The sequence below is a fragment of the Staurois parvus genome, unplaced genomic scaffold (genome assembly GCF_062004578.1).
Source record: "Staurois parvus isolate SC_StPar_1 unplaced genomic scaffold, SC_StPar_1.0 ptg000412l, whole genome shotgun sequence".
Lineage (NCBI taxonomy): Eukaryota > Metazoa > Chordata > Amphibia > Anura > Ranidae > Staurois > Staurois parvus.
In genome coordinates, this window is record NW_028318208.1 from 498380 (window position 1) to 525737 (window position 27358).

At 42.5% G+C, this 27358-nt stretch overlaps 1 protein-coding gene across 1 annotated transcript in view; it reads right to left on the bottom strand.

Annotated features, from left to right (window-relative positions):
• Positions 1–27358, bottom strand: part of GRID2IP (Grid2 interacting protein) — a 160847-nt gene that overhangs the window by 62398 nt on the left and 71091 nt on the right. Inside the window, exons 4-8 of the mRNA XM_089686780.1 lie at positions 22072–22141; positions 15405–15499; positions 10609–10789; positions 8667–8815; positions 1474–1572 (exon numbers count right to left, since the gene is read on the bottom strand). Of these exons, the coding sequence (XP_089542906.1) occupies positions 1474–1572; positions 8667–8815; positions 10609–10789; positions 15405–15499; positions 22072–22141 (594 nt within the window). The remainder of the gene's footprint in view (positions 1–1473; positions 1573–8666; positions 8816–10608; positions 10790–15404; positions 15500–22071; positions 22142–27358) is intronic.

Sequence of the window (27358 nt, forward strand, 5' to 3'; positions counted from 1 at the left end):
AAGACTAGACGACACCAGTCTTGAAGTAAACCAGGAAATATACTACTTTATTTTAACACAGATGCAAGATATATACATTCAAGTGAACAACCCCCCCTCCCTGCATAATGACACAGGGTGGGGTAATCTACCTTTAGTAATGAGACACACCAGCAGACAGTCCCATCAGGAGGGAGGGCTGCTGCAGACACCCCCCACCAAGCCAATACACATAAACACATACATCCTATAATAGTTTGCTCCCAAGCAAGATGCACAATAGAACAATGGGATGCAACCACATGGCATTAAACAATGAAAAAACCCCTACCCCAATATTAGGACAGATCACTCTGTACCCCAACAGGCACAGGGTGACTTACTCATAATAGGGATATAGGGAGCTGAGACAGGGGTCTCCCCACCTCTCCAAAGTGAGCTGTTTTCCATGGGCCCCCCACCCAAAGTGACTCCCGTCACACCAGAGATTGTTGAAGACAGCAACAGGCTCAAATTAAATGAAAGGAGACCTGAGATGGTTGATGACAGCTCTCCAATGACAGGAAAAGGAGGAATAATGGTATAATAGATTTGTAAAGTCGCATAGATAAAATTCATCAGTTTTAAATGAAGTCATCCTCTAAGAACGTTAGTTTTATGGAAAAGGGTAGCTTTTTTACATTTAGTATCTATTATATACTTAACATTTATATTTTCTGTTTTTGGCAGGAAAGACCCTTGAATGCTTCAGTAACTGACACCATGAAAACATTCAAGACTTTGGCTACCTCTTCTGTCATTATGCTGCCTGACTGAAGATCCCATCCAGACATGGAAAAGGTCAAATATTAGTGTTAGGGGCATTTATAAAGCAGTCCAAATGCAGAGATATCACTGGCACACCATCAACAAGAGTTATGAGCAAAGGTAGGGACTGCCTGAAGAAGGGGTCTTCGGCAGCCCAAAACATCACCATCTTTTATAGGAGGTGAATGCATGGTTTGCTATAGTTATAGTGTGACAGTAATATCTCAACACTTGGACTTTGTCATTTGACAGTGTTCTCCATCAATTCACTGCACCCGTGAACCCATGATCTTTGACTGTGAGGAGTGTGGTGGACCAGGGGCGGACTGACAACTCATGGGGCCCCCAGGCAATAGGGGATCATGGGGCCCCTGTGTCCTTGCCCAAACTCAAAAAAGCCTATGAAAAAGGTATCAGGGGCATCTCATGGGGCCCCCTACTGACCCCAGGCCCTCGGGCAGTGCCCGAGTTTCCAAATGGTCAGTCCGCCCCTGTGGTGGACTGAACAAGTACATCACTGAGCTATCCCTCCCAGGAACTATTCTATCTTCATAAGCCATGTCTTTTCACAGAGAGAACTCTTCGTTTATTAAGTGTACAAGGAGAAGACAGTTCACCAGAGATTTCTTCAGTGTGACCACATCATATTTATTTGTGATTTGTATAGAGCCCTGAATAAAAAGTTACCTGTTTTTGCTTCCTCAGCAGCTCTTATGCTCCCTTGATATGTTGCCTGTCCATGGACGGAGCCCCGATGTGGTGCCACTTTATCTGCATCCACGGCAGCTGCAAGGAATCACAAGTCAAAATCCATATGTGACCTTACCAATGTAACAAGATAGTTCATTCCTGTGTGCTCTGTTTATTATCCCAGTGGCTAGTGACATCTCATACAAATGTGGTCAAGTACGCAATATAGATGTGACTTTTGAAGAAAGACCAATTCCCCTTTCACACGGGGCAGATTCCAATTTGATCAGCAGGCGATCTGTCCACTGATCCCTTGCTGATCAGAGCAGAGCGGGCAGATGACATATAGAGTGGATAGGGACAGAGCTCTGCTCTATGGGTGATTGGGTATAAACCGAATCCGCTGTCCAAATACACCTGACTGCGCTCCAATCTTCCTAAACAGAGTGTGATGGATCCCCTTCAATTTTTTTAAGTGGACCAGATCGTATAGGAGGTAGGCGGGTGTAAACGGACACAAGTCAGTTTACACCTGCCTGGCCATAGGGGTACATGGAGGGTCTGCCTAAAAAACTGATAGGTGGACCTGATCAGACCTTTTGCGTGAAAAAGGCCACTGTGCTGCCCATGCAAGGCAAAGGTGTAGAGTCAGCCGAATAAAATTTATTGATCAAAATGATTGTAAGCAAACAGTGACTTGTATTTTGCAGCTGTTTGATGAGACTGGTTTGATTTTAGGCCCCATTCACACCTGCACAATACACTTATGTGCATTTTTCTGTGCTTTTTGCATGTGTTTGCCACCCAATAGCATAAGGCAGCCCATTCCCCTGAATGGGCTGCCCTAAGTGAGACAAATGCACCAAAGTAGTTCCTGCACCTTTCTTTTGGCAGTGAGCCGATGAGCATTTTGTAAAGCGTGCTTTTTGTGTTTCTGTGAGCGCTCCTGGTATGCACAGGTACGAATAGGGCCTCAATGTGATCCGCCATTCTTTCTGATCATTTGTTTTGTGAAACACATGTATTATATTCCATTCACACCTTTTATAGACTTCTCTTACATTCTATTTACATCTTTTTACAGAAATCTTTTACTTTGGAATTGCTTAGTACTTTGTACTTGTATAGATAATAGTCTTAAAAAGTACTGATCTACAGAGAGTGATTTTTCCAGACGGTTTTGGAAATTATTCTGTAATTAATTAAAAAAATAATAATTTTTGGAAATTATTTTGGAAATTATTCTCATCTAATATTGGAGAGAGATGGATGACAATTTGTGGTCTGTGACTCCCTGTGTTCTCCCTGTGCCTGCGTGGGTTTCCTCCAGGTACTCCGGTTTCCTCCCACACTCCAAAGACATGCTGGTAGGTGAATTGGATCCTGTCTAAATTGGCCCTAGTATGTGTATGTATCAATGTGAGTTAGGGACCTTAGATTGTACGCCCCTTGAGGGTTAGGGACTGATGTGAATGTACAATATATATGTAAGGAGCTGCGTAAATTGACAGCACTATATAAGCACCTGTAATAATAATAATAATAATTCTTACCCTACATTCACACTTACTGTATAAAGTGTTACTAAACCCACAACAGTAAAATCAGTCTGTATATGCAGTAAAGCATGCTTGTTATACTCACTGTGTAACCTAAGGGGTTAATCCTCCTCACTGTGTAAAAAGGCTGTTTGATCCTGTCTTCTCTGATCCTCCCCTTCTTATACTGTCCCCCATCCTTTTGTTGATAGAACCGAACCTTGGGGGCAAGCTGCACATGCTTAGTTTGGTGTGTATTGCTAGAGAGTTTTTTTATATCTTGGGAGAGTGCATGTGATCAGCACAGGGTCAATGTCCAGACAGAGGGTCAGGGGTTATGCAGCCTCATAGGACAAGCAGGAGAAAATGAAATCTACAAGCTTTAACCAGTGCTCTGTTGGACACCAATAGAAGTCACAAGACTGCTATATACTGCTGATAAAAAGGTATTTATCAGTTTATATTTACTAAAATCATTGCATTTCCATGTTGTGTGTACTGTGGGATACCAGATATAATGAATGCAGGGTCTGGGGTTTAGTATCACTTTAAGGAATTCGGTGCACTAAATGTGTATATAAATTATTTGCTGAAGTCACACGTGTTTGATATGTTTTATTGATCTGATTGCACATTTCCCCTAATTTTGTATATTAATAACACCAAGATCACTTGTCTGACTGTAGAGAGGACTAGTCTCCAATAGGCAATGTATTGCAAGTGTATCTTTTCCTTTCAGGAATTACTGGTTTTCTTTTAATTATTTACTTCTATTCTCTCCCTGTCAGAGCAGAAGTGACAGGCAATTGCCAATCTGCAAAGTCTTGCTATCTCTTGCCTAATCCCAATGCTGATAAAAAAAAACCTCAAAGTTGTAGTCAAGACAGTGCGTCAATCAGCTTTAAACTCAATCAAGGAAAAGGTCAGCCTCCACATGGGCATTACAGCCTGACACTGGGCTTACATATTTTAGGATTTTGTACGAAGTATTAAATACATTTCAGTTAGCGTGTTCAATACACATACTGTAACTCACTTTCTGAGCATATTTGTTTTGGTTGTTACCAACATGTGGTGAAAATTTCATGTCACCTTTAGAAATACACTATATTGCCAAAAGTATTGGGGTGCCTGCCTTTACACGCACATGAACTTTAATGGGATCCCAGTCTTAGTCTGTAGGGTTCAGTATTGAGTTGGCCCGCCCTTTGCAGCTATACCAGCTTCAACTCTTCTGAGAAGGCCGTCCACAAGGTTTAGGAGGGTGTCTATGGGAAGGTTTGACCATTCTTCCAGAAGCACATTTGTGAGGTCAGGCACTGATGTCGGGGGAGGAGGCCTGGCTCACAGTCTCCACTCTAATTCATCCCAAAGATGGTCTATCGGATTGAGGTCAGGACACTGTGCAGGCTAGTCAAGTTCCTCCACCCCAAACTCGCTCATCCATGTCTTTATGGACCTTGCTTTGTGCACATGTGAGATGGGGAAACAGCTCTCATTGTTTGAACACTGTTTGTGTGGAAGTAAATTAATGTTTTGACTGACATTCTGCGGTTTAGCCACAAGATATTACTGTTTTTCTAACACAGCCTCAAACTGCATAGATATTTGTATATTCATGAAGAGGTGGGGTTTTGCACTCAGAGTTGGAGAGAACAGGGAGGAGAGAGGGAAGCCATGTTTTGGAGCATGGTGAATAAGGGGCCGTGTGAGCTGATGAGATTGCTGCCAGGAATGCTGATGAGATTGCTGCCAGGAAGCTGATGAGATTGCTACCAGGAAGGCTGATGAGAGCAGAGGAACTAAGCAACATATACGGCGAGACCGCATGCTTGTTGGAGAGACATTTGTTCTGTTCAGAGTTACCAGCGTATGCAAAGCAGCCCGGGTCGGTAAGATCGTGCATGCACCTCATTTCAGTGTTGGCGCCTTGAGACTGAGTCCAGGCCTATAGTTAGTTAGTTAGGGTCTCTGTTTGTGTCAGGCCACAAGTGTTGTTACTGATTATTGGAAGGACTCCACAACTTAAAGTGACATTTCACATTGGAGAGCTGATAAAATCCTACAAACTCAAGCCAGACTGGCGTTTTGCTCAGAAGGTATACTCAGGCACGTGCTACAGGACCAGTTATGGGAGGGGGAATACTGTATATTTGTGTAAGATTGTAAGCTGTTGTGCTGCACCGCAGGCTAGCCCATACCATACACCCATACACTGATTCCTGCTCTTTTAGGGTAATAACAGGTAAGGTGTGGCAGCTTAGTTGTGCCCGCCAGTAAGTAAATTACTACACTTTCTACCTTCATCCAACAGGAGGCGCCGTGCTGTGCAGCAGAAGGGTCTCAGCATTTGGGCTAGGTGTATGTAAATTGATTGTATGTTTCCAGCATTTGTGGTTGTGTTTATTTGCCACATCTAAGTAAAATTCTGTTGTGGCAAAAGCTGGTGTTGGGGTTTCTTTCCTCGTTAGTGACTTCACTGTATCCTGGGGAGCCCACCCCGGTACACGGCTTACACGCTGGTGCGCAGTCATGTTGGAACAGGAAGGGGCCATCCCCAAACTCTTCCCACAAAGTTGGGAGCATGAAATTGTCCAAAATGTCTTGGTATACTGACGCCTCAAGAGTTCCCTTCACTAGGGGGCCAAGCCCACCCCCTGAAAAACAACCCCACACCATAATCCCCCCTCCACCAAACTTTACACTTGACACAATGCATTCAGGCAAGTGCCGTTCTCCTGGCAACCGCCCAAGCCAGGCATGTCCGTTGGATTGCCAGACAGAGAAGCTTGATTCATCACTCCAGAGAACACGTCTCCACTGCTCTAGAGTCCAGTGGCGGCGTGCTTTACACCATCTGACAATTTGCACTGTACTTGGTGATGTAAGGCTTGGATGCAACTGCTCGGCCATGGAAACCCATTCCATGAAGCTCTCTACACACTGTTGTGCTAATCTGAAGGCCACATGAAGTTTGGAGGTCTTTAGCTATTGACTCTGCAGACATTGTACTACTTTGGGGAAGTGATCAGTATTTTTTTTTTTTATACACAATTTGCTTATAGCAAAGAATTACTTTGCTATAAGCAAGCATTTACCTGAATGACATCGATTCATTCAGGGTTTTTTTTTTTTTTTTTTTTGTGCTTAGCTGTGATTTGGCCACGGCTAATTACATTACACAGCTGGGCTGTGATTGGCCCAGCTTGTGCATGTGATCGCTGTGACCACAGCTAGGCACACTAGTATACAATGGATGGCATGAATGAAGCCATCCATTGTATACAGCTGTCATGTGATTGGTCACAGCAGGTCACATGGTACCGGCAACGAGGCCGATACTCAGATCCGTCATCGGCCGTGTCCAAGGAGGTACACGGCCGGTGACAGATCGCGCCGCACCGCGGCTCTGCAGGTGCGCAAACTGCGCATGCCCGAAAGGACACCATATGGCGTCCACCCAGAATGGTGAGGGTTTTTGCCGGCCGCCATTCAGCCATAGGCCGGACGGGAAACGGTTAGTAGCGCAAAAAGTTTTTTAAAAACCTGCAGAGGCGATCGAATACCACCGAAAGAAAGCTCAATTCGTGGGAAAAAAGGACATAAATCTCATTTGGATGCAACGTTGCATGACCGTGCAATTGTCAGTTAAAGTAACGCAAACAAATGGCCTGGTCAAGAAGGGGGAGGGGGTAAATCCTCAGGACGACAAGTGGTTACATTTGGCTCTGAGGAAGAGGCTGAGTCCTCGAAACGCGTCAGCCAGTTGGTCATCCAGGGTTCCATCATTGTGGACTCAGATGCTATTTGGATTGAACACCTTTGTTCATTGTGATGTGCCTGTGTTTTATATGTCTATTGTGAGTATGATACCTACTTTTTTATTCTTTCAAGAAATATTTTTAAACGATAATGCACTAGGCCGGTGCTTCCTCTTTTTGTTTTTTTTATTTGTTTTTTTTTTTTTTTTGGGGGGGGTTTTTTGTTTTTTTTTATTTGCATTAAGTGGTTACATTTGCTCTGTGTAGGATGCAGACACTTTTAGTTACAAAGCAAAATCAGAACGAATTTAGATGGGTCAGACCAAAGATCAGCCACATAATTAGGCCACAGTAGTTTGCCCCCATTCTGGAAGTGAACATTGTTAGGTATGACATCCTGCTGCTGTTCATGGCTGTCCGCTGGTAGATAAGGGACTTAACAGCTTATTTGGCAGAGCTTAGTAACATCCCTATAATGGATATTAGTAATCAGCCGGCGAGGCCCGACCCCCTACACGGGCCCAGGGCTTAATGGTTTTATGTAAGCCACCGAGCTGCGGAGAAGCATGGATTACGGCTCATAAAGGTTGTGAAAGCTCCATTAGGTCATGTGACAAGGGCTTCCCAACAAACAGGATTTGAGGTGGTAATCCCTGCAGTGGATTTCACATGGTGATGGGAGAAGGATACAAAGTGAGGAGATTTGGCATTTCTTGCGATTAAAGGGGCAGTCCATTCCAGGGGCGGACTGACCATTTGGAAATTCGGGCACTGCCCGAGGGCCCGGGGTCAGTAGGGGGCCCCATGAGATGCCCCTGGTACCTTTTTCATAAGCTTTTTTGAGTTTGGGCCCCATGATCCCCTATTGCCCGGGGGCCCCATGAGTTGTCAGTCCTCCCCTGGTCCATTCATAGGTGAATATTCAAGGAGAAATTGATGCAAAGTACAATAGTCAATGACATGATTTGTTCTTCTGAAATACACTGTTTGGCAGAAAGCATTTGGTTGGGATTTGAACAGACGACCCTAGTACTGCCAGGCAGTCGTGCTAACCATTTAGCCACTGTGCTGCCCCTCCTTCATAAGTTGTACCTGTTTATCTGCAACAGCCTTTCCCCTACAGCCTTTTAGCCTGGGTTCACATATATGCGGTGCGGTATATCGCATGTGATTCGCACAGGAACCGCACCGCATTTCTGTGCAAATCACATGCAATTTGTGTGCGGTGCGATTGGAGACTTACATTTTGTATGGCTCTATAAGCACCACACCCGCACCAAAAACATGCAGGACCCTTTTTTTTTGGTCCGCACTAGAATTGGATTGCATGGGTATTCACACCTATGCAGTCCGATTCTGCACATCGCACCGCATTTTGTTGACCGCTTTCGGGGTTTTGTTAAGTTAACATACACACCTTCAGTGGTTCGCATGAATGGGGTGTGATTCTGATGCGGTGCAGAATTCGCACTGAAAACTCTGATCCAGGGGTGGACTGACAACTCATGGGGCCCCCGGGCAATAGGGGATCATGGGGCCTCTGTGTCCTTGCCCAAACTCAAAAAAGCCTATGAAAAAGGTACCAGGGGCATCTCATGGGGCCCCTTACTGACCCCGGGCCCTCGGGCAGTGCCTGAGTTTCCAAATGGTCAGTCCGCCCCTGGCCCTGTGTGAACAAAGCCTCAGCCAGTATGTGCACTGTGATTGTATAGCTGTGGCCAAATGTATGCGTCCTGTTTTTTTTTTGTATTCTTCTGGTGATCCTGATCCCTGTCGCTATTTTTCTCTTGGCCAGAATGACATGTCCTGCCCCAGCAGCCCCCCTGGGAGCCCCCCATCACAAATCCCAAAGAGCACAGTGGAATGATGCTCAGTGATGGAGCTCTCTGACCTGCCTTGTAGCCCAGGAAGCGAGCGATTTTGTGTTGGCAGTGCTCTTGCTCTTCATAGGTCAGCAGCTGGAAGATGAACTGCCAGATGATTTGCTTGGCCGGAGTGTCCAGGACGGGGTATATGTCCACTATCAGGGTGTCAATGTTCCTGCAATGAAAATACCAGATAGAATCACTCAATGACTTCCACTATTATATAACATGCTTTAGTTATGCAAATAGCTGGCTGAAGGCGCAGACACTATCATGCTGCTGACGCCGCGCCAATGTCAAGACTGTGGATGGAGGACGTCTATTGCAGAAATGAAGGCAAAGGAGGAACTAGAACACCATACAAGCCTTGGGCTTAGCGGACATGAATATTTATCGTTTACTTCTCTCAGTTTGTGAATCGCTGTTTAGGGGCCAGGCATACACTGTATGTATTTTTAATGTATCCTATGAAGACGTGCGCCAGGGCCGACCTCACACCAATCCTACATGTCCTAAATACACAAAGTGATGAGAAAGAAAGACCTGCCATTGACTGTGACCTCTCCATACACTATCCAAACAAAGAGAACGATTTGACTGGAGTTCTGCAGTAAGAAATTATACCAACAGACATTACATTCTTTATCATTTTAAAGGGATGGGGATGGAACCATTTAGAGAACAGCACAGAGCACACATAATAGTCAATGCAGAAACAACACAGAACACACACACAAGATACAGATTACAAACACAGAGCACACAGCACAGAGCACACACACAAGATACAGAATACAAACACAGAGCACACACACAAGATACAGAATACAAACACACAGCACAGAGCAGACACACAACATACAGAATACAAACACAGAGCACACAGCACAGAGCACACACACAAGATACAGAATACAAACACAGAGCACACACACAAGATACAGAATACAAACACACAGCACACAGACAAGATACAGAATACAAACACACAGCACACAGACAAGATACAGAATACAAACACACAGCACACAGACAAGATACAGAATACAAACACACATCACACACACAAGATACAGAATACAAACACACAGCACAGAGCACACCCAAGATACAGAATACAAACACAGAGCACACCCAAGATACAGAATACAAACACAGAGCACACAGACAAGATACAGAATACAAACACACAGCACACACACAAGATACAGAATACAAACACACATCACACACACAAGATACAGAATACAAACACACAGCACACAGACAAGATACAGAATACAAACACACATCACACACACAAGATACAGAATACAAACACACAGCACAGAGCACACCCAAGATACAGAATACAAACACAGAGCACACACAAGATACAGAATACAAACAGAGCACACATGCAAGATACAGAATACAAACACAGCACACACACAAGATACAGAATACAAACAAACAACACAGAGCACACACACAAGATACAGAATACAGACACAGAGCACACAGCAGAGACAAGATACAGAATACAGACACAGAGCACACAGCAGAGACAAGATACAGAATACAAACACAGAGCACACACACAAAATACAGAATGCAAACACAGAGCACACAGCACAGAAAAGATACAGATTACAAACACGGAGCACACAGCACAGAGCACACACACAAGATACAGAATACAAACACAGAGCACAGACAAAATACACAGTACAAACAACACAGAGCACACAGCACAGAGCACACACAAGATGCACTGCACAAACACCACAAAGCACAGAGCACATACAACATATACTGCACAAACAACAGTTGTCAGTCCACCCCTGGACTAGACAATGCCTATGTGTACAGGACCTAAAAGAAACATCTTGACACTATGAAAGGATGGAGAAAACATAACTTGCTAGCAGTCTGCAGTAACATAAATGCTGCTTTACTTGAAAATAAATGATGAATGATTGTCAGTACCTGTGCTGGAAGAAGCTTTCTAGGCCTTTGCAGACTGTATAACGCTCGGTGGGAGTCAGTAGGTGTTCCAGCTGTTGGCTAAAGCTGCGTCCCTGGATGCGAATGTTGGAGGGAAGGATCTCCGCCACCCACTGGAGTGAAGTGAGAGCAGATGTTGGTATAGTGGTCTCCGAATCTGAGTCTAGAAACAGCAGTAAATGACGTTATTCTACTAATGAATTGGAACTTCTAAACTTTGAATTCTCAAAAAAAATGTTTAATAACACAAAGAGCAGCAGAGCAGAGATCAGTATATCTTGACATTTTCTGTGCATAGCAATAGGTTAGCCCGGGTTCACAGTGATGCGGTCCGGAATTTGCAGCTTTTCTGCGCGAATTCAGCACCACATCAGAATCGCACCCCGTTCATGCGAACCGCTGCGGGTGTGTATGTTGAGTTAACAACACCCCAAAATCGGTCTGCAAAACGTGGTGCGAAGTGCAGAATCGGTTGCATAGGTGTGAATACCCATGCAATCCGATTCTAGTGTGGACCAAAAAAAGGTGCGGGTGCGGTGCGATTAGAGCCATACAAAATGTATGGCTCCAATCGCACCACACACAATTCGCATGTGATTTGCCCAGGAATGCGGTGCGGTTCCTGTGCAAATGACATGCGATGTACAGCACCACATATATGTGAACCCGGGCTTATGTGTTTTTATTCTGTACCATACCCTGGTAAAATACTAAAAGTAAATACTTATTATACTCTGAGTCTGCATAATTGCTATGGCTATTAAGGGGGTCCTGCATTATATGTATGGGCTGCACTAGGGTCCTCTAATTAACATCATCTTTTATGAAGAGCATACATTTAGAGCCCATACACACTAGTGTACTTCCAATGCAATGCACAGTAATGTATGTTACCCATACTGGATGGCATCCAACTGCACCTTCCCTGCACACCTGCCTTGTAGTGTGCTGCAATAAACTGCTGCTGCAGGACTTTGTGTCCTATGTAGTGCATTGGTTGCCTATTCCAGAGAACGGTCTGCCCTAATGCAGTGCGCAATAATGCGCATTGGTGCACCACAGCCAACCAGACTGGTGTGAATGGACCCTTACAGCACAACATTTTATGTGCAAATTGCAATGTCCACAGAAACCAAGAAGAAAACATCCTACAGGCGTACCTCGGTTTAAGAATGGCTCGGTTAACGTAATTTTCGGTTTACGAATGAAATGCCATTGAAAATAATGCCTCAGTTTACACATTTGTTTCGCAATGCGAACGGATTAATTGGTTTTCAATGCATTTACAAATTTTTTTAATCATGTCCCTGTACAGTATTTATGCCTTTAAAGTGCACTTTATAAAGAGTTTTAAACAGATAAGACTTTTTTTTACTTTTTTCTGACCTCCGGAACGAATTAATTGGTTTTCAATGCATTTACAAATGTTTTTTTTTAATCGTGTCCCTGTACAGTATTTATGCCTTTAAAGTGCACTTTATAAAGAGTTTTGAACAGATAAAACTTTTTTTACTTTTTTATGACCACCGGAACGGATTAATTGGTTTTCAATGCATTTACAAATTTTTTTAATCATGTCCCTGTACAGTATTTATGCCTTTAAAATGCACTTTATAAAGAGTTTTGAACAGGTAAGACTTTTTTTTACTTTTTTCTGACCTCCAGAACAGATTAATTGGTTTTCAATGCATTTACAAATTTTTTTTTTAATCATGTCCCTTTATGCCTTTGAAGTGCACTTTATAAAGAGTTTTGAACAGATAAAACTTTTTTTGACTTTTTTCTGACCTCTGGAACGGATTAATTGGTTTTCAATGCATTTACGAATTATTTTTTAATCATGTCCCTGTACAGTATTTATGCCTTTAAAGTGCACTTTATAAAGAGTTTTGAACATATAAAAGACTTTTTCTTTTACTTTTTTCTGACCTCCGGAACGGATTAATTGGTTTTCAATGCATTCCTATGGGAAAACGCGTTTTGGTTTACAAATTTTTCGCAATACAAAAAGTCCCGCAGAACGAATTAAATTCGTAAACTGAGGTATGCCTGTATATTGTTTTGGTTACCATTAAGTGAATTCTAGTTGGTTGCTTTGATTTACTGCACTTTATGGCACCCTATGCTCTGCTTATTTACTAAGCAGAGTCACAAATAGACCTCATGTACACAGACAACTGAAAGCACAAACAGAACATAAAAATCCCCCCTTGGACTCAGCCCACTACCCCCTTTTATATGCACAGGTGCAATGGGTCTGCACCAAAGATCAGGCCAAAAAGCAAAAGAACAGGGAAAGGCATTAACCCCTACCCTCCCGTCTGAGGCAGCACAGAGGTAACTCATTTCAACCTGCTTATAGGTTGTGAGATGGGGGATACCCTGGACCAGGGGCAGACTGACCATTTGGCAACTCGGGCACTGCCCGAGGACCCGGGGTCAGTAGGGGGCCCCATGAGATGCCCCTGGTACCTTTTTCATAGGATTTTGTGAGTTTGGGCAAGGACACAGGGGCCCCATGATCCCCTATTGCCCGGGGGCCCCATGAGTTGTCAGTCCGCCCCTGATTCGGAGAAGGATCCAACCACACCTGAGCTCATCCAGGATCTCCAAGTGAAAATAAAGTAAAAAAAAAAAAGCCTGAAAGAAAACAAAGACATCCCCGAGATCTAAGGACTGGCAAACTGAAAGACATAGTATTTTTTCCTTTGGTTTAGATTTGCTTCGGCCCGGATTTTAGCGCAGGTCAGCCCTGCAGATCAGCAGAACTCCGACAAGCAGGGTAACCGCTTTAATCAGGCTTATTTAACCACTTCCAGTCCGGACACTTTTACCCCCTTCATGTCCAGGCCAATTTTCAGCTTTCAGCACTGTCACACTTTGAATGACAATTGCGCGGTCATGCAACACTGTACCCATATGAATTTTTTAGCATTTTTTGAGACAGATAAAACTTTATCCTGAAGAAGCCACGTGACTGTGGCGCAACGCGTCGACGTATAGGGGTGACGTACTTCCGGTTCCGGGTTTGGACGCCATCTTTGGACACCTGTATACACCCATAGTACATGGGAACTGCTTTACCTTGCTGAAGGACATGTGAGTGTAATGTTCGTTTTTACTGAGGAAGTGTATTAAACGGTGTTGCACTATGGAGATGTGATTCTGTTTTTCATATGCGACCTGTGCCTGTGTCCATTCTATGAGGGGTATTGGAGTGTAATTGACTGCCTGGAGGAGGATTTTGAGCGGTGAAGGCAGTGGAGGAGAATTATATCTGGCAGAGTCCGTTTTATGAGGGGAGCTTTTGGAGTATTACTTACTGCCTGGAGGAGGATCATGGTCGGTGGAGGCAGTGGAGGAGAATAAACCTGGCAATTATATATATAGAAAAAGCTCTGTGACCCGCAAGGGTCGAATGTGGAAGGTGAGGGGGCATTTTGGCTATCATTGAGGGGAGTCACGTCAAGATTTCACGAAGAGCACTATTGCAGCATGGAGTGATATGATTTGAACACTTGTTATGTTTTTGCACAGTGTGGCATCACCATCCTATTTGTTTTTTATTTAAATCGGTCTGATTATTTGTATTTGAGTACTTTTTGCACAGTTTAAGTATTAATCACTACACCACTAGGGATGTAATATACAGTGATGAGGATATTGCACTAGTTATTATTGTACTATTTGTATAAGAGGTATCATTTATCACCTTTTTCACCAGTGTATATTTATAAAGGGGTTATTGCACTAGTTTTTTGATTATTTTAGTTGAGCGCTTCACCACTTATATAATTTGTTTCACATATCTTGGGGTATAGAGAATAGGTGATAGCAGCTTACTCACTAGGTTCTGTGGAGCGCAGGGGGATTTCTATATATTTTTACTGTACCCATATGAATTTTTTAGCATTTTTTGAGACAGATAAAACTTTATTTTGGTGGTATTTATTCACCACTGGGATTTCTATTTTTTTTTTGTTATATAAATGAAAAAGTTCAAAAATGTTGAAAATAAGTGTTTTTTACATTTTTTTTTTTTTTATATTATTATTTATGTTTTTGGGGTTTTTTTACATACTGTCACCCTAGCAGTACAGTGTCACCATAGTGACACTGTACTACTTGTGGGGGGTGATAAAGATTTTTTTTTTTACACTGATTGCTTTTACACCCATAAAGGCTGTAAAAGCAATAATTTCTCCTTCTCTCTGGTTGCATTCTTGCAGCCATTGAGAAATACTGTGTGAGCTGTGATTGGTCACAGCTTGTCATATGGTACAAGGCTGTTGTGAATAGCCCTGTACCATGTGACCTCTGTGATCATTCACAGATTTCACACGTAGTAAGCAATGATGTCAGAAGTGACATCTTGCTTACTACTCTTAATGTGATCACTGATTGGCCAATCAGTGATCACACGATCGGGACCTCACACAGAGGTCCCATGCAACGATCGGTGTTCCACTGTGTCCGGAGGACACAGCGGGCACCAGATCACGGTGCTGCGTGCTCCCAGGGAGCGCGCACAAGCAGGGAGGACGTTTATAAACGGCCACCAGCTCCTACACTACTCCCGTTCAGCCGTTTATATACATGGGCCAGACGGGAAGTGGTTAATAAAGCTGTGCAAGGAAGCATAGAAACAAGATTTCACATTTGCTCAAACGATCAGTACAGGGAAAGATGATTGCTAATTAGGTAATTAGGTTCCTGCACTGAGCACATTGATCTCTGTCTTCCTGGAAAAACTCAACCAAACCTTTGCTCATCCTCACCTGTGCAGTAAGATATGCTCCCCTCTTCCACCACTAAGGTAGGCATGGCCCCACTCCCCTGCAACATGCAGACCACCTTCTCATGACTGCAGTTCCTGATGAGAAAAGGGACGGGGGGGGGGTAAAGTTTAATTACATTTTAAATCCCAATTGAAGTCACACTTTTTTTTGTCATAGTCCTCTAGAAACATATGTTATTTATTTCAGGTACTTATATAGCGCCATCAATTTATGCAGCACTTTACATATATATTGTACATTCACATCAGTCCCTAACCCTCAAGGGGCGTACAATCTAAGGTCCCTAACTCACATTCATACATACACATACTAGGGACAATTTAACTAGCAGCATCTCTTTGGAGTGTGGGAGGAAACCAGAGTACCCAGAGGAAACCCACGCAGACACAGGGAGAACATGCAAACTCCAGGCAGGTAGTGGTTGGGATTCAAACCAACAACCCTATTGCTGCCAGGCAGAAATGCTAACCGTTTAGCCACTGTGCTGCCCTGTGTTATCATATATTACTGATTTTCACTAGCTAATGCCAACAAATTCACTGGAAATGCACTTCATGCCCTCCCGTTCCAGTACTCTATGCTAACATATATGAGTAATAGCCAGGGGCGGACTGACAACTCATGGAGCCCCCGGGCAATAGGGGATCATGGTGCCCCTGTGTCCTTGCCCAAACTCAAAAAAGCCTATGAAAAAGGTACCAGGGGCATCTCATTAGGCCCCCTACTGATCCTGGGCCCTCGGGCAGTGCCCGAGTTTCCAAATGGTCAGTCCGCCCCTGGTAATAGCCATACTCCTGATGGAAGAGAGGGGGTGTATTTGGCCAAGTCTGTTGGCGTAGAGCGGAGTGTGGTCAGACTCTGATACCTACTGGACTTTGTGGTCATATTTAGACACACCAAGGAACTGCTATATTAGGAAAGTAAGGGCTCATTTACACTATCAGTAAGAACTGCCACTTTTCTGAAAAGCAATCTAGAGATGAGGAGGAAATATGTTGCATCCTCACTGCCTGTTTTGTATTTCAATGGTTTTTAATTTTTAAACAGTTCAAGAAAACGTGAGCAACAAGACAAGCCCACGCAGGGGCTATCAATGGCACATGAAAGTAAAGAAAACAGTGCTCTAACACCAACAGAGCAAAAGGTGCGCCCACACAGGGGCTATCAATGGCACATAGATTACAAAAACAGTGAAATAACACTGACAGTAGCTCAAACCAAAGGCAGCTATCCACTGCCTCACAAAAGACAAACAAAAATAGAAAGGAAAGAAGAGAAGAAAAGGAAGAAGAAGATGAGACCAGGAGCTGGGGTTCAGGAACGCCAATACTGAACAATATTCCTAGTCAGAGGGAGCATGGGAAAAGCATATGTCAACCATGGCTCCCATATTTTCAAATATTTTCGTTATAGATTCTCGACATCTGTTCGTTGAGCATCAGAGTGGTCATACGATCCAGCACCCCCTGAAGAGGGACAGACGGGCTCCATGCCTGAGCAATTGTTCTAGAGGCCAACAAGAACAAATAGGAAGCCAACTTATGCTGGTGAGCCAACAAGGCCCAGTATGGGATAATAAAGCAAACTGTACCGAGCTTCCCGGGCATAAGGAGAGATGGGACAAGGTGAAAAGGAGGCCAAGGCCAATGCACGAGACCAAAAACGAATCAGTTTCGGGCATGACCACCATATATGCAAAACATCTCTATGATGACCACAACCCCGAAAGCGTCAATCACTGCAGGCAGGGTTCACCTGGGCCAAACGAGCCGGGACCCAATACCAACGAAACAATACTTTGTATGCCTCCTCCTGCGTGGTCATATTAAATGAACATTTAGCTATAAACGACCCTTCACTGTCTGTTTTAACCCCTTAAATGCTGCACTACCGTACCACAACTGTATACATTGTGAGTGGTTTACTGGGCGGTTGTAGCTCAGCCCTATTCACATGGATAGGTCAAGTACCAAGGGCATTAGTGCCTGCCAAACAAAGCAGGGGGTATAATTCAAGCCGTGGCCATGGAGCAAAGTATTGTTTTTTTGGCATGTGTACACCCTCAGCTGCTGCCTTTGCAGCTAAAAGAAGAGCATTTGTGGGGCAATAGAGACACTGCTCAGCCAATAGTGTAAATGAGCCCTTAGACTGTGAAAATCAAGACTGTTGCTACAATGTCTGATTGTATATTTATCCCTGTGATTTCAATAGAATTTTAAAGCATTTTATAAAAGATTTCAATCAGTCAATAAAAGACCCAATGCTTTGCAAAAGAGTTGTCTGAATGAATCAAGAGGATGTACATATGTAATAAATTGAATTGCAATTCCAGATACATAAAAGCAGCACTGAAAACTTTTAAGACCTCATGGAAACTTGGCGTTTAGCCCTCGGTGCATGAGATTTTGGCATTTTGGGACAGGCGGAATGCACAGCCTGTAATCTGGCCTTGACTGGGCCTCATGTACACTAGGTGTTTACCCCAGATTAAAGGCAGAATTCCGCCTACCCCAAAACGGCAGGATCTCATGCATCAGGGCTAAACGCCTAATAGACCTAATCAGGGCCAAACTGTAAAAGGAAGGCATAGGAGCACCTAAAGGGTGCATTTTATTCCTGACGGAATGTATGTTAGTCCTGCCAACCACCAAACACAAATTCTCATATTATATAACTTTAAAGGATGCCTTACATTAAAAACGGCACAGATAAGGAGGTTTATCATTCATTATTTAATAAAAAGCATCATAATTAAGTCAAAACTCCAGGCACACCCGTAGATATGCAGTTAATACATAAAACATCCAAGAGGCACTGGAACTTTGATATGAATTCTTATAATCTAGTAAAAGGACAAAAAACATTCGTTTTTTGGCTCAGGTTCCCAACAGGCAAGGCTACTCTCCAATGGGTACCCCAGCTGGTTACCAGAAAAAATCATGCACCAATGGAAGGTGAACCAGACCAAAGGATAAAAGAGTCCAAATTCCTCCTTCATCAAGACTTCAGCTAAAATAAGAACCTTAAATGGACCCAAAATAGTGCTCTCTTTTGTGAATCTGTGTAGAAAACTTTGCTTATCTTCCTCACGCAGATACTGCTGGCCACTAACTCTCCTGATCCAGCAATTAGCTTCCCTACACAAATCCACTCAGGAAAGCTCTATTTTGAGTCTATTCTTATTTTAACGGAAGCCCTGATGAAGGGGGAGTTTTTTCTGACCCCCGAAACGCGTTGGCTGTTTTTTAGTATAAACGAATAAATAAATTTGGACTCTTTTTTTTTTTGGTCTGGTGCCCCTTCCATCAGTGCATGCTTTTTTATGGTATACAGTTAGTACATAACAGTTCTGCCTACCAAAGGGTTTTTGCTTCAGTTCAGCCAGTCTTCTGATTCAGAGAACATAGCCAGGTCGGTGGCCTCACCTTTCTCCAAAAGTCTTGGTCATTGACGCAACATTGAGCACACTATAAAAAACAGGTACGCCACGGGCCTCTATAGCCAATGCAGGAAAGATAACAGAATATACATAATCCTGCAGGTGAAGGCTGCCAAATGATTGCCGACTCCACCCTGAATAGCTAAATTAATATTGGGTGTAGTCACCAAAACATTTAGATAACACATAAGTGAAAAGAAGGATAGAAAGTACCCCCAAAGAAAGTTTCATAAGGGACCATGCCGCCTATCAAAATATTGTCTATTATTGAAAAAAATCTAAATGCATTGCGCAAGTAACAAACAAGGTAAAAACTTAAGTAAAAACGGATGTAAAACTGACATTTTTTCTTTGAAAAAAATTATGAGAAAAACGATTTGCCCGTGTGAAAGGGGCCAAGTTCAGTTTTATTTTTGTTACACCCACAAGTTGTATTTAAAAACACACTTATTTATTTTAAATGAATTAAATTATATTTTTAATATCTACTGGGAGTTCAGCTTTAAGGACAATATTATAAACTGATGTCCTAGAAAAGTTTTGATTCTTACTGAACAGCATGATACAGCAAACCTGTCATACATTCAGCGCTTTCTGTTTTCATAACTGAATTTGCTACTTGCTGAAGACAATTCAAGCATCACTGAAAGAAAGATAACCGTCTTTGATAGAAATATCCACATCCATTTTCACCACCACCAATCACAGTTAAGCTTTCACCTACTAAGTGAAAGTTGCAATATTACAATTTTAAGGCGACTGGTGGCTATATTATCTGGTGTTAAATTTAAAAAAAATGTCATGAGATAAATATAAAGGCTGATAATTCTGATCCTCTTACTTTAGTACCTTGAGTCACTGATAAAGACAAAGTATGTAGATAAGGTCCTCTGAGTTTTTTGTAGATTTTTTTAATCTGCACACTTGTTCAGGGTCAGTGATTCATTGTTGAAGGCAGCGGGTCAGCATGACAGCCAGGTCACTAGTATTTTCAGAGGGATAGGTCAGAGATAGCAGTCTCCATTTTTCTCTCATGATCAGTTGTTTTAAGCTGAGAAATACTGAAAATATACATACAGCAGGTTAAACAAGTATTGAACACGTCACCATTTTTCTAGGTAAATATATTTCTAAAGGTGCTATTGACATGACAATTTCACCACGTGTCGGTAACAACCCATGCAAGCCATACATACAAAGAAACCAAAAAAAGAAATAAGTTCAGAAAATAAGTTAAGTGTAATAAAATGGAATGACACAGGGAAAAAGTATTGAACACACTAAATGAAATGTATTTAATACTTTGTACAAAATCATTTGTTCGTAATGACAGCTTCAAGACATCTCCTGTATAGAGAAACTAGTCGCATGCATTGCTCAGGTGTCATTTTGGCCCATTCTTCCACACAGACTTCAAATCTTGAATGTTCTGCGGGCCTCTTCTATGAACTCTGATCTTTAGATGTTTCCATAGATTTTCTATTTGATTCAAGTCAGGTGATTGGCTGGGCCATTCTAGCAGGTTTATTTTCTTTCTTTGGAACCAATTGAGAGTATCCTTGGCTTTGTGTTTGGGATCATTGTCTTGCTAAAATGTCCACCCTCATTTCATCTTCATAATCCTGAAGGACGGCAGCAGATTTTATGAAGAATGTCTTGGTACATTTTTCCATTCATCCTTTCTTCAACGAAATGAAGTTTGCCAGTACCATATGCTGAAAAACAGCCCCACACCATGATGTTCCCACCTCCATGCTTCACTGTTGGTACGGTGTTTTTTGTGTGATGTGCAGAGCCATTTTACCTCCAAACATGTTGTGTATTATGGCATCCAAAGAGTTCAATTTTGATCTCATCTGACCAGACTATATTCTCTCAGTATTTCACAAGCTTGTCTAAATGTTGTGCAGCAAACATTAAACGAGCTTCAACATGCTTTTTCTTCAGCAATGGAGTCTTGCGTGGTGAGCGTGCATACAGGCCATGGTGGATGAGTGCATTACTTATTGTTTTCTTTGAAACAATTGTACCTGCTAAATCCAAGTCTTTCTGAAGTTCTCCACAAGTGGTCATTGGCTCTTGGACAACTCTTCTGATAATTATTTTCACTCCTCTGTCAGAAATCTTGCGAGGAGCACCTGGTCGTGGCCAGTTTAAGGTGAAATGATGTTCTTTCCGCTTCTGGATTATGGCTCTAGCAGTGCTCACTGGAATATTTAGAAGTTTGGAAATCCTTCAGTAACCAATGCCATCAGTAGATTTTGCAACAATAAGTTTGCGAAGGTCTTGAGAGAGCGCTTTGCTTTTACCCATTATGAGATGTTTCTTGTGTGGCACCTTGGTAATGAGACACCTTGTTATAGGCCATCAGTTGAAACTGAACCAGCTGATATTAATTTGTACTGACAAGAGGCAGGATTGCTTTCTAATTACTGATAGATTTCAGCTGGTTTCTTGGCTCTCCATGCCTTTTTGCACCTCCCTTTCTTCATGTGTTCAATACTTTTTCCCTGTGTCATTCCATTTTATTACTGATAAATTCATTTCTGAACTTATTTGTTTTGGTTTCTTTGTATGTATAGATTGCATGGGTTGTTACCGACATGTGATGAAAATGTTATATCAATAGCACCTTTAGAAATATATTTACCTAGAAAAATGGTGATGTGTTGAATACTTATATTACCCACTGTATTTTCCAAAGGAGGTCAACAGTTACAGTCCTTTATTCATCCTGTGACAGGCAACTTAAAGTGCACCTGTGCCGAGATTATAGACATCAAAGTATTTACATATTCTTAACAGCCATTAAAAGGGCTTTAAAAAAGTCATCACTGACTTCACTAGCTGCTTTTAATGTGAAGTAATTCCGTTCTCAAAAATACTCAAAGATAAACTCTAGTGTTTGGTTTTAGTCTGCTTCTAACAGCTTAGAAACACCCCCTTGTGTTTACATTAGAGGTCTGTCAGGCTGCCCCTCTGTTGTCAGTTTTGAAGATGAATTTCTCCACATTGCCTATAGCTACAGAGGTTAACATGGGCTTGTTTTACAGTTATTCTACTGCTTGCTTGAAATATGTACATTTTCTGTGCATACTCTAGGCAAATGTTTATTTTAAGATACATTATACACACAGAACAAGACCCTATTTTCTTACAGTATTATCTGCCGCAGAGTTGACACAAACACTGCGTTATCCTCCTCACCTCATGTCCAAGCCATTCAAGAACAAGATTCTATCTCCAGGTCGGAGACCGGCCACATCTGCAGGGCTGCCTGGAAGAGACAAGTCATTATTCTCTGACATGTTAACATATGCTTTATATACTTCATCTGCTGCCCTGTGCTGACTAGGGGAAGTAAAATAATTGCCCGGAGCATGTTCTCACAATCAGCTCGGTCACATGCTCGAAGCAGGTCAAACGCAGTTCAACAGCAGGTCAACTGCAGATCAAATTTTGAATGATCTTAGAAGTGTCCCAAAACTGATGTCAAAACCAATGTCAAACATATTCTGTCACCCACCCATGTAAATCAGGCTGATAATCAGGGTCTAGGCAGGATACAAGAGCAAATCTAGAGGTTTTTAGCCACTAAGGAAAACATGAGCTCTTCTTCTACTTGCAAACGAAGAGTAAAGAGCTGCGGCTGGGGTGAATAGCATTAAAGCTGTGAGTTGGGTCAGTTCACCCCAGTGCTATCATCCATAATCAAGGCAGGTATTGCCTATACAAATGCTACTATCTGCTACCCGTCCATGCATGAAACCTGGCCTGAGATTGTAGGCGCTTCAGTCACACATATATACTGAAGGCAGGATGCTCCATCATTGTATTCAGTGCTATAGATGTTAACTGCCTTGACTTAGGCTTGGTTCACATGTGTGCGGGTGGTGCCACTGTGGATCCGCACAAAAATCCGTGCAGCCGCACCACCTGCACAGAGAAATGTGGTCCCGCGGGCAGGTGCCATTAGTTCTAATGGCACACCGCCCGCACTGGAAATCGCAACCGTACTGGGAACCGAGGTTCCTGTGTGGGCTGCGTTTTCCAAAGTAGTGCAGGGACTTCTTCCCTGCGTGTCACAGGGCACGGGAGTCCATTCAAATGAATGGGCTCTCGTGCCAACGCAAAACGTGGCCCGCGTGGCTGCATATGTGTGAACCAGGGCTGACAGAGGAGTTTTAAGGAGGGCCAGGTAACTTCCTGTACTAGCTGGACTGATGTCTTGCTAGACTCCAGGCAAACTGGACTACCCTGGAAACTACTGTGCCTAATAGTAGACCCAACTTCAGTAGACTTGACGGATATGAACTTTTTCACAATTAGCCATCAGACATGCAATTAAGAAGTCTTCTCAAGACAGAACACGTAAAAACTCTACAATCAGTAACCTGGAACTGATCAGTAGGGGCACCAAGCATTCAGTTGTTTAAGTCCTCATGCACACTGCAGGTTATTACAGCGGCTGTTTTTGGCTTTTGGTGTTTTTTCTACAGCCAGTAAACCCCCCCAGCATGTTATCCTATGTGTCCATCCCCGGCATGTTATCCTATGTGTCCATCCCCGGCATGTTATCCTATGTGTCCATCCCTGGCATGTTATCCTATGTGTCCATCCCCAGCATGTTATCCTATGTGTCCATCCCCGGCATGTTATCCTATGTGTCCATCTCCAGCATGTTATCCTATATGTCCATCTCCGGCATGTTATCCTATGTGTCCATCCCCGGCATGTTATCCTATGTGTCCATCTCCAGCATGTTATCCTATGTGTCCATCCCCGGCATGTTATCCTATGTGTTCATCCCCGGCATGTTATCCTATGTGTCTATCTCTGGCATGTTATCCTATGTGTCCATCTCCGGCATGTTATCCTATGTGTCCATCTCCAGCATGTTATCCTATGTATCCATCCCCAGCATGTTATCCTATGTGTCCATCCCCGGCATGTTATCCTATGTGTCCATCCCCGGCATGTTATCCTATGTGTCCATCCCCAGCATGTTATCCTATGTGTCCATCCCCGGCATGTTATCCTATGTGTCCATCCCCGGCATGTTATCCTATGTGTCCATCCCCGGCATGTTATCCTATGTGTCCATCCCCGGCATGTTATCCTATGTGTCCATCTCCGGCATGTTATCCTATGTGTCCATCTCCAGCATGTTATCCTATGTGTCCATCTCCGGCATGTTATCCTATGTGTCCATCTCCAGCATGTTATCCTATCTGTCCATCCCCAGCATGTTATCCTATGTGTCCATCCCCAGCATGTTATCCTATGTGTCCATCTCCAGCATGTTATCCTATGTGTCCATCCCCAGCATGTTATCCTTGGTGTCCATCCCCAGCATGTTATCCTATGTGTCCATCCCCGGCATGTTATCCTGTGTGTCCATCCCCGGCATGTTATCCTATGTGTCCATCCCCAGCATGTTATCCTATGTGTCCATCCCCGGCATGTTATCCTACGTGTCCATCCCCGGCATGTTATCCTACGTGTCCATCCCCGGCATGTTATCCTGTGTGTCCATCCCCGGCATGTTATCCTATGTGTCCATCCCCGGCATGTTATCCTATGTGTCCATCCCCAGCATGTTATCCTATGTGTCCATCTCCAGCATGTTATCCTATGTGTCCATCCCCGGCATGTTATCCTATGTATCCATCCCCAGCATGTTATCCTATGTGTCCACCTCCAGCATGTTATCCTATTTGTCCATGTACACATACACTATAATCAGTGTTTTTAGGTGGGGGCGTTTCTTGGCTGGGAAAAACCAAGGACTAGTGGGTTTCTAAAGGAGTTTTTTAGCTGTAAAAATGCAGCAAACTGGCATTTTTGGACATTTTTTTAAGTAAAAAAATAATTTTTTCTTTTGCTAAAAAATGCAAACGCGGCAAAACACTAATGCAAACATGCTAAAAAAACGCTGAAAAACGCACGTTTTTAACGCGACTTTACACCGCTGATGTTACTAGTGTTATTAACCATTGGCCACCCGGCCAATGGCCGTTTGGCGGCCACAAAAATGCACTAGATTTCCGGGGTGGATGCCATTTGGCATCCTCCCGCACATGCGCAGTTTTTGCGCTTGCAGAGCCGCGCATACTGATCACTTCCCCAAAGTAGTACAATGTTACTATGGTAACATTGTACTACTTTGGTCATAGTGAAATATGAAAAATAATCTTAATTTTTTTTTTTTTTTTTTAAATGTAATAAAAAATTTAAAATAATAAAAAAAAAAAAAAATCTATATTTTTTTTTTTCATACTGTCACCAGTCAGTGTCCCTGATCACCGCCATGCCAGTTATATGATGACGCTGTACTGCACTGGTGACAGTATGTAAAAAAAAAATAGTGAAAATAATTTTTTTAATTTTTTCATTTTCCGAAAAATTATGGCAAAAAAATACAACTTCAAAAAACTCGCCATTCCTCTTATGAAATACGTCGGACTGTCTACTTTACAAAAAGGGGTAATTTGGGGGATTTCTGTACTGTTCTGACATTCTTGGACCTCAAGAAATTAGATTGGCTGTCAGTACTTCAGGATTGATCAATATTCAGATCTATACCATAGTTTGTGAACTCTATAACTTTCCTACAAACTAAAAAATACATCCTAATTTGGGTTATTTTCACCAAAGACATGTAGTAGAATACATCTCGGCCTAAATTTATGAAGAACAATTATTTATTTGCAAACTTTTATAACAGAAACAAAGAAAAACGTGTTTTTTCTTCAAAATTTTTGGTCTTTTTTTGTTAATTTAGCAAAAAATAAAACCCCCAGCAGTGATTAAATACCACCAAAAGAAAGCTCTAGTTGTGTGAAGAAAATGATAACATTTTAGTTTGGGTACAATGTTGTATGACCGCGCAATTGTCATTCAAAGTGTGAGAGCGCTGAAACCTGAAAAATGGCCTGGGCAGGAAGGTGTAAAATTGCCCGGTATTGAAATGGTTAAAACACCCCGTGTGCATGGAGCCAAAGGGTTATGTCATGCTAGTTACTGTTGCCGATGACAAGTCAACAGTACCAGATTTGCAAAAAATACTAGTCACCTGCTTCCACAGGGTTGATCCTTCAATATCTGAAATACTACAGAATATCATTCACACAGGGTAGCCATTCTCAACATTACAGATTCACAATAGCATATCCAAAGCTTCTTAGGCACAAAAGAATAAGGACATACATTTGAAACCATGTGATATACTGGAATTGTTACTGGACAACTGGTGCATTACTATGGTCAGCAACGTTACAGCACGACTTATTGTCCTTTTGTTACGATGCAATAGTCATGTACACAAATTTCTGCAACCTATTTGAAATTTGTCCAAAATAAAAATTAAAAAATTTAATCTCACTCACCAAGGAGGAAGCAGATATGGAGTGAAACCATGGGGACTATTTACTTAAACTGGAGAGTACAAAATCTGGTGCAACTCTGCAAAGAAACCAATCAGCTTCTAGGTTTTATTACTGAAGCTTAACTGCTTCAGCTTCACCCCATAGCAGTACTGCTACAGGGCGGCAGCTGTGCGTAAAATCACGTATATATACGTGATTTTGAATTTCCGGGTAGGGGGAGAGCGCCGCCATTCGTGACCGCGGCTGTCAATCACCGGGTGCCTCGTGATTGCCGAGGATCTCTAACGGGAGGGGGAGAACTGTTAGTAAATAAAACAGTTCTTCTCCCTGTCAGCTCCGGTACACTGCCTTGAATGGCTGTGCACAACACAGCCATAAAAAGCAGTGTGCTTAGAGTGAAGTACAAACACAGAACATTGTGTAAAACAGCACACAGTTAACCCTTTGATCGTCCTTCATGTTAATCCCTTCCTGCCCAGTGTCATTAGTACAGTCAGTGCTTTTTATTAGCACTTATCACTGTATTGGTGTCACTGGGGATGTCAGTGACACCAAGTCAGTTCCTCCCAGTGTCAGAATGCTCGCTGCAGTCCCGTTATAAGTCGCTGATCGCCGCCGTTACTAGTAAAAATGTAAAAAAAAAAAAGCCTGGTACATATACTGTCATTTGTAAACACTATAACTTTCACGTAATCCAATTAATTTACATGTATTTGGAATTTTTTTTAGCAAAAACGTCGCAGAATACATTTTTGGCCAAAATGTATGAGGAAATATGATTTTTTTAAATTTTTTTACTGGACATGTTTAATAGCAAAAAGTCAAAAATATTGTTAATTTTCTCAAAATTGTTGTTTTTTTTTATAGCACAAAAAATAAAAACCGCATAGGCAATCAAATACCATCAAAAGAAAGCTCTATTTGTGGAAAAAAGGACGTTAATTTCATTTGGATGCAGCGTTGCATGATCGCGCAATTGTCAGTTAAAATAACGCAGGGCCGTAACGCAAAAAATTGCCTAGTCAGGAAGGTGGGGGTAAATCCTCTGGAGGGCAAGTGGTTTTTTAATTGAACAAGCTGAAGTTAGAGGCTGATTGGCTACCATG